The sequence below is a fragment of the Populus trichocarpa genome, chromosome 3 (genome assembly GCF_000002775.5).
Source record: "Populus trichocarpa isolate Nisqually-1 chromosome 3, P.trichocarpa_v4.1, whole genome shotgun sequence".
In the NCBI taxonomy this organism is placed as follows: Eukaryota; Viridiplantae; Streptophyta; class Magnoliopsida; order Malpighiales; family Salicaceae; genus Populus; species Populus trichocarpa.
Window position 1 is genome coordinate 20,661,443 of NC_037287.2, and position 12,080 is coordinate 20,673,522.

Below are 12,080 nucleotides of genomic sequence, written 5' to 3' on the forward strand. Positions count from 1 at the left end.
TTGATAGTTGTGATTTATTTTATTTTTCTCTAGCAAAATATTTGAATTATGAAGTGGAAAAAACAAAGCAACAAGGCACCCACCCCAACTTTGGCAATTCAGTGATGCATATTTCATTCTTTTTGACAAAAAAAATAAAAATATAATAGATGGAAACTATAGACAGTGACGAATCTTCATGGTGAAGGTGCATGCATAACCTTCCCTTCTATGGTTATGGACATGTCTTCCAAGAGCATGCTATAGGTTGCACTCCTTGCCATGCTTGAGGAGAGCTTGAATATCTTAATTAATAAATAAAAAGACGAGAGAGAGGGAGAGAGTATAAGTAACATTTTTTTTCTTTGATATCTTAAGAAACTAGTAATAAAATCTACGATCTTATATTAATAAAGTTTTAAACTATATAATATTTGTTGTCTTATAATAAAATACGTACCAAGTTGGTTGGAAAATCCAATAAGGTGGTGAAAAAAATATGAATTTATTTTCTATCATACTAGTCAGCTATAATGAATGGTTATGATAGAAGGTTGATACTGTTCTTGAACAAAATTCATTTTCTTTTCCACCTTGGAAGTATAGTCAAAACTTTTACCATTGATGCTCATGCTTTGTGAATTTTGATAATAGAAAATAATAAAAAATGTTTGAAGTTTGATAATAGTTATTTTAAAAGAAAAATTATTTAGAAATATATTAAAACAATTTGAAAATATAAAAAATCTAATTAAAAAAATAAAAAATCATAAAATATGAGTTGCATTTCAATTATAATCAGCCCCTAAATAGTTAATTATACAGGACTTTATAACTTTAATTTTGATACATTTAGATTTTAGATGTTTTTGCTTGTAAAGTGAGGAGAAAAGGCATCATTTGTCAAATCCAAAAAAATTCAAAATTTTTTAAAAATATAATTGAACGGTAAAAACAAATATTGCTATGTGTAAAACAATTTTTAAATATTATTTAGTTATTGTGATAAAAAATATATAGAAATAATTAAAATAAAAAATATCTATTCTCATATTTTTTTTTTAAAGGATAGAAATTCTTTCTAAATTTATTTTATTATTGATGAAGACATTGTTTAGTATTGTGTTTTTAGTTATTTTTTTAAATTTAGTTTGAAGTGTTTTTAATAATAAAAAATTATTAGATTGATACTTTTTTACATCCTTTTAGATAATTTTAATAAAATAATATTAAAATTATTAAAATATATTTAAAAAATATTAATTTAATATCCTTACAAAAATATCTTTTAAAAAAACAACTTTAACTGTGTTCATGTCACAGTCATCAGCTTTTTCTTGCCGACGTCACACTGCGCGTGATTGTCACTTGCAAGCTAGCAAATTAGTTACGAACTTGTGATATAAGAAAAATAATTCTCTCTTATAAGTGAATGGTTCGTAGCCTCAGTCTCCAAAATAGCGCGTGTATTGAATCTTACAATTTAGCCAATTATATTCTAAGCACCTTCAATTCGTTGTCCAATAAAACTTCTGTGCATCGTGACGGCTTGCTTTCGTGGAGCCCACTTCCATGGGAACCTAAGAATTATTATTTATTTGTTTGCTTTTGTTTTCTCCCCTCTCATTAAAAGCATTCTTTCGAAAACCGTACTGGCCAGCTGGTCTACCTGAAATCTAAGCTGATCAGGGCCTTGCTAACAAAAATTATATATATAAAAAATTGATTCGTTTGTTTTAAAAATATTTTTAAAAAGTTTTTTTAATTTAAAATTAATATTTTTTTAATATTTTCAGATCATTTTGATGTGTTAATATCAAAAATATAATTTAAAAAAAATAAAAAAATATTATTTGAATATATTTTCAAGTAAAAAATACTTTAAAAAACAACCGCTACCACACTCTCAAACACACCCAAAAACACACCAGACATGACTCAATAAAAACTTAATTATAAATTTATTAACTTTTTTTAAAAAATATTATTATTAAAAATAAATTATTTTAATAAAAAGATTTTAATCAATTGGATCTTTCTAAAAGTATGATTAAAAGGGATATTGTTGTTGTTTTTTTTTCTAATAAAATTTCAGTTAATAAGAATCAACCAGGAGAGCACTGTGAGGAGGGTTGCAATTTGGAAGTCCTGTGAATTTTTCTTTTTTCTATTAAAGCAAGGGAGATTGGTAATTAGAAATATAAGTGGAAATGGACCGACTTTTTTTCTTTTTTCTTTTTATCATGAGGTTTGAATAATTATCGGTTGTGTCCAAAGATTGGAAAATTCAAGTAAATCCATATATATTTCAAGTCCATTCCTACTTTAAGCTCTTGAAAATACGAAAGACTCTTTTTCAACTTTTCTTTATTATAAAGATTAGGATCTACCCGCGAGTTGCCGAGTTCTGCTCTCAGTTGTTGCCCCATGCCACTTGATTCCTTGCCTGCATATTCAAAATGTAAGCATGATTTTGAGATTACATTTGCTATATTTAAATGGGACATATGATATAATACACATATAATATCAAAATATAAATGTATTAATAGTATATTAATCACCATCCAGAGCATTCTCATTTATCTCGGACTCAGTTTAATTCTATTAATTTAATGAATTAATTCATGATAAAAAATATATATATTTAATCTAGTTAAGAATTCTAGTTAACCTAATAGATTCCACATGGCATATTAAAAATCTAACTAACCCAATTTTAAAGAGTAATTTAACTAATCCGGTATATGATTTGTTTTTTAATGGTCACAAGTTTATGTATTGAAGATTTATATAGTTGTTAATTTAAAAAATCATAAAATTAATTGAAATATACATAAATTAACCCATATTAATATATATAAAAACCCAAGTAACCCAAATCGAAAATTTTAAAACTATGTTTTGTTTTTTATACGTGAAAATAATCGTGTAGCATATCTTCCAACTATTATTACCATCAACGAGGGTATCATGCTCAGGGCCTGCCCTTTCCAATTCCCTAGTAACTGGCCTGTTCATGTAATCATTTTCTCAGGCAAGAAAAAAAAAAAAAAAAAAAAAAAAGAGGGGGGTGGGGACATCAATCAATTAATTTCCATCACTTGTATTCCCATAGCTGGCACGATGTAACCAGGAATATAAAAAGACTTGACCACCTTATTTATAATCGACTAACAGCTCATGTTCGCCTAATGTATGTACTTCCCAGGCAAGAAATTTATGGGAAAAAAGATTTGAATTTTTTTATTTCCAATTATTTTTTTCTATTATGAATTTTTTTTAATATATTTATATTAAAAATAAAATTTAAAAATAAAAAATAATATCTTCATATATTTTTAAATAAAAAATATTTTAAAAAATAAATGCTACTTAACCAACTCTTAATCAAGATGTTATTAAATAATTTGCATTTTTTTCTTTTAAAATTATTTTTATACTTAGCCACTTTCATGTGTTTAATAAAATGATGAGTGATTTGTGAAATTATTTTTTTAATTAAAAATATATTAAAATAATATTATTAAGATATTTTTTATATTTTAAACATCAATATATTAAAACTATAAAAAAAAATATTTTCATCTAGAAAAAATTTTGAAAAGTAAAAGCAAAGTTAGACAAGCTTTTTGACTTGTTACAATAATTATTAAAACAATACAGCTCGATAGATCAATCTGGGACTTGATTTATTTGGCCCCTAATTTAAATTAATTTTAAAAAACCAATCCGAGGTTAACTTGATGGATTGACTTATAACCTGCTCGACACACTTAAAATATGGTTTTGATTTTAAAAAATCTTAAAAATAATATTATTAATTTTTTAAAAAAATATTTAAAAAAATTTGTTTTGGATTAATGTATATCAACAATGACTAGGTCTAATAACTTTTATTACAACTTTCATATACATTTATGACTCGTTGTCTTCTCTACGATTAGAAATTTCATATACATTTATTACAAATTTCCTTTTAGAAATTTCTTTAGAATTAATAGGAAAAATTCATGGAATTAAATAGAACTTATTCCACACACAAAACATGGTGATCAAGTTGGCTAATCCAAATTTGCCAATCTCCATTCTCCTGGTGTAAAAATAATTGCTTCAGCAATCGCATATTCTTCGACCAATTTTTATATATACCACTACACCAATATCCCTCTCGAAATATAATATCAGACAGATCATTTACTTCTACTGGTTCATCATTTCCCCCCATATCCTCCATTGAATTCGAACACAAGAGAGAAAAGACTTCCCTCTTGAATCAAGCTCAAGAGATGGTGACTTGAAACGGCAACGATCAAGATTCGAGACTCCTGTAACGTTGTAGCGATGATGCACTACACATCAATATTTCTAGTGCGCACCGTTTTAAGCAAATAACCATAAACTCTTGCTGTAAACTCTTTGAAATTTAGTTTCTTGCTTAACCAAACCAGTATTATTAAATGTTGTTGCTCTACTTTTTTTAAAAAATAATAATTAAAATAATAATATTTTACATTAATTCACTTAATCTGTATCCTGGGTTATGAATGGAGCCGTGTTTTACAACAATAAATCAAAAAAAGAAAAAAGAAGGGAATATTTTGACTTGGCCATCCTCCCTATTACACACACAAATTCACAAAACAACCCTCGAAAAATCTAATATTATACAATACCCCTTTCTCTAATCAACTCATAAACCCCACCGCCCCCTCTCCACATCATTTCTAACAACAATTTAAAATCCCCCCACGTCTCTCTCTCTCCCTCCCCCCTTTCTCTTCTAGATTCTGGAGCTAGAATCCGGAATCTATCTATGAATCTATAATTCTTGTCCTTGTTTAGTTACAAGATTAACTCTTCTTAATCAACCAAGCAACGATCACCCTATAATCACCAAACCAGTAATCTTCCCTCTCAAGAAAATCATAAGCTGACCCGAAAAATGACCATGGACCGAAACTCGCCACCAGAAACACCAGGCAGGGACTCAAAATCATTTCTTGTTCTCTCAATAGAATGTCTAAAAGGGACTTCGAAAGCTGACGAATGGAAGGTAGACATGCTTCAAACAGGAGATATAGTAGAAGAAATTCTTATCGGATCCGGGTCGTCGTCGTCATCATCATCCGGGTCTGGCGGGTTGACAAGATATAGCGCTCCATTCAAGAATGGAAAAAGTGGGGTTCAAAAGATACTTCATAACTCGTTCAAAAACAAAGAGACTTCGATTGTTGTTCGAGTTAGACGTGGTGGAGATGAGTTTGCTGAGTTGCATGCCTGTGTTGTGCCCGAGTCGGGTTACAAGAACAAGTATGTTTTGAGGTCTATTGCGGATCCGAATTATTCTGTCGGGTTCACAGATCGGTCTGAAGCCGAGTGCTTTGAATTGCAAGGTGATTTCTTTGGTTTGTATCTTTGAAAAGTTTGATGTTTTCGAGTTTGTGTTTTGTGTTTTGTGTTGACTTTTTTACGAGTACCATGTTTTTTTTAAGACAAGCATGCGGGGGGAGGGTTAATTTCCTGATTTTTATGTTCATATGAAGCTTCCAGGGTTAATTAAGTTTCATTAACTCTTGCCTAAACTGATCCGAAAATACTCTTTATTGTCGAAAAAGCTAGAATACTAGAAGTATTATAATCAAGCTTAATAGGGTGTTAGGAAGAGAATTTAGAAATATCAAGTAGCCTTAAACTTTTTGTACTCTATAGAATGTGTGAAATGTACCAAGTGGGGCAGAATTTGGTGGGCATTGACTAATGGGTCACATAATTTTCTCCTAATAGTTTTTTTCGTTGGAGACAATCATTACTTTTAATTGTTTTCTAGATGGTCACAAAAAGACAGTGGATTTCATGTACAGAGTTATCTTCTTGACCCACTTGGCTTCATGAATTTTCCCCTTTTCTGTCTTGTCATTCTCAAGAATGGGCTTCTCATATCAATGCAGCAATCCTTTCATCCACTGTTGTCTCTAATTTGGGATGGTGAACATGACATGGTGACATTTTTTTTTTGTGCAAATTGACTAAAATGGTGTTGGCTTGGCTTTGCGTTTTTTTTTAGTTGCATTTGTTAGGTCACCTGTTTTTGTCACATCATATTTGATTGATCATATTTCAACTTTTTAAAATTGAGGCTTGGTGTTTACACATGGGTTAGTGGCTATGCTTTTGGACTTTGTAGAGTTCAGATTCTACAAGAAACACTGGATGCCAAGAAGAATTTCTCCACTACAACTGATTGCATCCATACCATTGTTTGATGAATGTTAGATTCAGTCTATAGGCATTTCACATTTTAAAGTTATTTAACTTGTTAGTTTGAATTAGTTTGTGTCTGGTCTTATTTACAATTTTCCTTTTCTGGGGACTAGGATTTTGATGCTTCAATAACAGAGAACAGTGTTCTGCACATGTAACATGGACTAGGGCTGTAATTGGCTTGCATTAGTTTGAGTGTCATGGATCATGCTTGAATGTGAGGGGTGGCAAATGGGAAATTTAGTTTTAAGTTTTAAAATCACAATATTGGATGAAGAATGCCATCTTCTGTGTATCTCGTGTTGGTTTTTGCTCTATTTGATGTGCAATGCCCTCTTTTAGGCCCAAGTTCTGATTGAAAGTAACTGCGATATGTCACCATTTTCCAACCTTTAGCTGGAGCTAAAAGATCCCTTAATAATGCTTAAAACAACTGGCGTTTTCACTGTCTGACCTGGGCTCTCTGTGTCCTATGACTTTCTTATATATTTCTATGTCTTCACTAACTGAACGTAACTGCATTCCTTCAATCCTGTCTCACAATGTAGTATGTGCAAATCCCAATCAATGGTTTGAATAATTTAACGTTGTCAAAATCTTAATGTGCATATCACCTGTCACAGCCACTTGAAGTTCTATAGTCTCTTACATGACTTTAGCTTGGGATCATTCTTGAGCCATTATCGTCGAAACTTGTTATTGGTTGCGGTTTCCTGCAGCTTTTAATGAGCAATTAATTCAGCTTCAAAAGTATCAACAAAATGCGATGGAATGCTTAAAACATCGGTGTACATTTCAAATCCATTTTACAGTAGGTAGCTGATAGATCCAGGCAAATGAATCTCTGGTCAACAACAATATTAAATCTTTTGCACTTTTTGGTTTGGTGAACTAGAACTTAATTTGCAACTTGTCTTTTATGTTCTGCTACTGTTTCTATCTATGTGAAATGACTAGTTGCATTTTGCAGCTTCAAGAAGCTCCAGAATTGTTAGTGCATTACAGAGGGCTAAGCTTCAAGATGGATATGTGGGATATCCGTGGGAAAAGAGGATGCAGGAGTTGCTAGATGTTCCCAATTCAAGCAGCTTTCTTTCTTTACTCCTCCTTCCAAAAGCTTCAGATCCAGTTGCTTCTCGGTACAATGACTTGGAGGACACTCTTGCCAGGGCAAATGCGTGGCTGCACGCATCTCAGGCCTCTGGGGTTTCAATTGTTTTCATGAACATTCAAACTGAATCCCTGCTTACCAAGGTAACCACTCTAGCCTAAAGAAAGTTGGATTAGTTTACGTACTTGTTGTTTTTCAGATGCATATGCTAACTAATTTTCAGTTCAAATTCCATGGAAAACCTATTCTACTTCAGCAGTGTTATCATAGAGATCCTTTGATTCATCATTAAAACTTGGTCCATAAACTGTCGGCAATAATACTTACTGACTGTATCTTCTACGTTAACAGAAAGAAAGCACGGCTACTTTCTATGATTCTGGCAATCTACTCTTGGCTCAAAATAATGAAATGTTTGCTTCACATATATTTTGGACAGATATCTGGAGAGACAGCTTCTTCAACTGTGAATGCTGGTTCATTGTCTGATTTGTCCAATCTTGCTCATGTAAGCTTGTATGGTTTTGAGGATTATCATGGGGTTGATATCGGTGTAGTTAGAGCAGTTCGTCTCTGGTATGCACCTTTATGTGGAGAATTTGCAATTGAGGTCAAAATACAAGAAGATGATACAAAGCTCGGATTTGCCATTAGCCGCACAGAAGAGGTATTCCACCTAACTCTCCAAGCCACCAGTCACAATTGCTGTCTTTTTCGATGAGTAATATGTAGTTTTGAACAGTTTGCTTAGCTTTCGCTCTGTATCGACAGGGCTTTATCTTCATTTCCTCCGTTATGGATGGTGATGAAAATGCACCCTCGACAAGGTCAGGGCTCAGCAATCTATACAAAGAAGCAAAAAGTGCATCAAGATTACTAGTTGTTTCAAGAGTCTCAAACGAGAAAGTCCTTCCTTGGATGGTTTCGTCAACAGGAGCAGTCCGATGTTTTGACACTGTCTCGCTAAGCCAGAAACTTTCCTTGCATCGCCATGCCAAGGTGCCTATTCTCATTCATGTTTTCTTGTGGGACAGAACATTGCCATTACCAAGTGCAGGCAGTGCTAGGTTTAAGTCTGTCTCCCCTCCTGTTCTTGCATTCCCACCTGAAATTCAGCTGGCACACCACCTCAGTCAGAATCAAATACTGCCTCTGCCAGCTGATGTTCCGAATGATGCAGTGAACGAGGCCGAAGGTAGGCTTGATCGAGACACTGCCGGAGAAGCATCATTTCGGTTCCATGATTTTTCACCTCCAAACAATTGGGTATAATATTATTTTTCGTTGTGCTTCTTCCTTGACATTTCCTTGGTGATTGCTGTGTATAAAGAAAATATACAAGTCAAGAATTTCCTTTGATTTCATTCACATATATAGGCTTTGATTAGAAATTTCAGAATGAGGTATTACAATTGAGTGGAAGATTACTTGGACAATAAAATTTAAGTCATGTTTCTTTTGGGTTATACATGTCACATTCATTTTGATTTTGGTATTAGTAGGATGGCTTTAAACCTAATTTCATGGGTTGATTCGAGACTCGGAATAAGTTTTAATTTGAACTATAAAAATTATTTACTCAACCAAACATAACATGGTTGACTCAACAATTAATGTGACCAAACTTGGTTAGGTTGTTATCAAGAATTTTTTTAAAAACAAAATATTATTGTTTTAATAAAAAAAATGATTTATTTTATTATTAATTTAATTAAGTTTTGTTGGTTTAATTAGATCACTAAAAATATGATAAAATTAATCAAACTAATATCTTGTCTAATTAAATTAAAATTTTGATCAAGAAAAAAGCTCTAAATCTCAAATTTTTCAAACCAACCCGCCAACCTATGTTTCTATCATATCGGTTTAATAGTTATGGTTTATCATATAGATTAATCCATGATGACATCCAGGTAAGTTCAATAGCAAATCAACGGTCCATATTTAATCTCCTAAAATCTCTAAAAAGGAAGCAAATTAAGCATTTCTATTGGTCACTCAACAGAGCACGCAGATGGCGATCCTCACCACGCTTCTCTAAACATTCACAACCGCGGATCCCTTCGATATCCATGGTCCAGAAAGTCTCCCCATAGAGAAAAGGTAAGGAGCTCCAAAAGATTAAAAACGAGCCCGCCTAAAAGAAGCAATCCTATTGGCCGCTTCACATGCGCTCGGATCTCCATCACAACCGTCCTTTGGCTTCCCGATCAACGGCTCAAATCCCATTCCACTGTCTCCTTCCTTCCTCCATCACCTCTCCCCTCGCCTTATAAAAATCGTCATAACCTCCTATCTCTACCCACCAAAAACACTCAAAACCCTAACTTTCCCTCGTTTCCCTAACATAAACCCGAAACCCCATTTTCCCAACTTACCTATTTCAATGGCTCGTACAAAGCAAACAGCAAGAAAATCCACCGGAGGAAAAGCCCCAAGGAAGCAGCTAGCCACCAAGGCAGCCAGGAAGTCAGCTCCAGCTACCGGAGGAGTGAAGAAGCCCCACCGTTTCAGGCCAGGAACAGTGGCGCTGAGAGAAATCAGGAAGTACCAGAAGAGCACTGAGCTGTTGATAAGGAAACTGCCATTTCAAAGGCTGGTGAGGGAAATTGCCCAAGATTTCAAGACAGACTTGAGGTTCCAAAGCAGTGCCGTAGCAGCCCTTCAAGAGGCAGCAGAGGCATACCTTGTTGGGTTGTTTGAGGATACAAACTTGTGTGCTATTCATGCTAAGAGGGTCACCATTATGCCTAAAGATATCCAGTTAGCCCGTAGGATTAGAGGAGAGAGGGCTTAGTGAAGTTGGATCAGCAACATCTGCTGAGACCCATGTCGTTTAGCAGATTGAGCATTTTGGGCTTGCTTCATTGTAAATCTTTTCAGGATTTAATGGCAAATTGCGTTGCCTAATTTGAATTTTAATCTTAGCAGATGCAATATTTATAATCAATGGAATATATATTTATAATCAACGGATTAGTTAGTATGTTGATTAATAGACATGCTCAGATCTTTATTGTTTTTACCATGTTATTTAATTGGTTGAATTTACTGGCTGAAGGAGGCTAATTTGTGATGTGGGGTGCTATCTTTATTGTTTTTACTATATTATTTTTTATATTGTTAAGATATTTTAGGTTTTGATGAGTTTCTACTTTCTACTAGTTTAATGTAATGTATAACTTATACAAGGTTTAGTTTCTTTAAAAATTAATATATTTTTTGTTGAGATTAATCACCATAATTATATTGATTTTTTTTTAATTCTTTATAGAGTTAATTTTAAAATCTTGAAAATAAAATAAATGAATTTAAAATTTTAAGTGTTTCTTAGCGAGGAAGCAGAATTTGATTGCCTGGAATTCAACTATGTAATTTTTTTACGCTATAGTTGTAGTGTTCTGATTGATATATCGGTCTGAAATACATCAGTATAATCGATCGCTTTAGATGTGTGATATTGGTCCTTGGACTTAGTTCAAAGGCTTTCAAGAACTAGGATAGTTCACTCGAATGAAAGCATAAACACGAACGATTTTTCCAGTTGGATTATGCAGTGTTAAGTGCAGACTTCGAATTCAGAATGCCCTGATCCTTCAGAAAGCTATTTCTAATGCGAGCTTAACTTAAGCTTGTAGTAACTGGGATCTCTTGTAATTTCAGTTCTGTTTTCTATGATTCTTCTTATCTTTTTCAGTAGGGTTGAGCTAGCAGTTGAGTTCCATTTTTATTTAATGAAAGATTTAAAGAAAAATTAGAAAGTGTTGTAATTTGTGATTTGCTGATGCTAAAACTAGCAATCATCGTGAGCCGCAGAATGGAGATGCATGATTGGGACATCAAGCGAGAAGATGAAGACAGGCGATCAAGTTTCGATTGATATTTACTAGTTAGGGAAGACTATGAGAGAGGAGTTGGAGATCTTGCATCCTTTACTTGATGACTGTTGCATTTACAGAGTCCCTGAGCGGTTGCGAGTGTTAAATGAAAAAGCCTAAACACCACAAGTTATCTCTGTCGGCCCACTTCATCATGGCGGGGAAGAATTTAAAGCAATGGAAGAGTACAAAAGAAGGTATCTGAAAGATTTTCTTGCATGGAGTGAATTAAGCTTGGAGGATTTTATTGGAGTTACTGAGATGGAAGAGACAAGGCTTCGTAATTGTTATGCGGAAGCAATTGAACTCAGTAGTGATGTTTTTGTGAAGATGCTGCTGCTAGGTGCCGCCTTCGTCATAAAAGGTTTAACTCTTCGAATTTTGCTAAGGTGTTTAATGATGAGAGATGTAGATTCATTTTTTTCAAGAAAATTTAAGTGATGTTTTCATTTGGTATATATAGTTAGACAATACTAATATGAAAAAGTAGAAGGATTTGAATGATGTTTTTATTAGGTAATACAAGTTCAATATGGACATGAAATTTAATAGGTCAAACTTACGAGTTATGGAGAATGACAATAAGGAGTCCATAAAAAAATACACTCAAAGATGACGTGAGACAACTGCACAGATTAATCATTCTTTGTTGAAAAAAAAGATCAGTTTATTTTCCAACACTTTTAAGGCTTCATACTTTGAATATTTAGTTAGAAGCTCTGCACAACATTCACTGACCTAGTTGTTATAGCTGAGAGGATTGAACAAGTTATCGGGTTAGGTAAGATTGCTGACTCGACTAAGAAGAACGGTTTTACTAGAAAAAAAAGTAATTTGAGATTCACAAT

General features: G+C 33.1%; 2 protein-coding genes across 2 annotated transcripts; both read left to right on the top strand.

Moving 5' to 3' along the window:
- Window positions 1–4,694: 4,694 nt before the first annotated feature.
- On the top strand, window positions 4,695–8,820 carry LOC7478332 (uncharacterized). Its single transcript, XM_002304721.4, has 4 exons — window positions 4,695–5,375; window positions 7,214–7,497; window positions 7,794–8,021; window positions 8,126–8,820. The coding sequence occupies exons 1-4, from the start codon at window positions 4,925–4,927 to the stop codon at window positions 8,624–8,626; spliced, it is 1,464 nt and encodes a 487-aa protein (XP_002304757.3). The 5' UTR covers window positions 4,695–4,924; the 3' UTR covers window positions 8,627–8,820.
- Window positions 8,821–9,557: 737 nt separating this feature from the next.
- Window positions 9,558–10,326, top strand: LOC112326872 (histone H3.2). Its single transcript, XM_024597132.2, has one exon. It carries the CDS (start codon window positions 9,741–9,743, stop codon window positions 10,149–10,151), a length of 411 nt encoding a protein of 136 aa, XP_024452900.1. The 5' UTR covers window positions 9,558–9,740; the 3' UTR covers window positions 10,152–10,326.
- Window positions 10,327–12,080: the final 1,754 nt, after the last annotated feature.

Bases quoted from the DNA above. Each gene is read 5' to 3' on its own strand.
- LOC7478332 (XM_002304721.4), top strand. From the start codon at position 4,925: ATGACCATGGACCGAAACTCGCCACCAGAAACACCAGGCAGGGACTCA. The intron at 5,376-7,213 runs GTGATTTCTTTG...TGCATTTTGCAG, and splicing joins CGAGTGCTTTGAATTGCAAG to CTTCAAGAAGCTCCAGAATT. The intron at 7,498-7,793 runs GTAACCACTCTA...TATTTTGGACAG, and splicing joins CTGAATCCCTGCTTACCAAG to ATATCTGGAGAGACAGCTTC.
- LOC112326872 (XM_024597132.2), top strand. From the start codon at position 9,741: ATGGCTCGTACAAAGCAAACAGCAAGAAAATCCACCGGAGGAAAAGCC.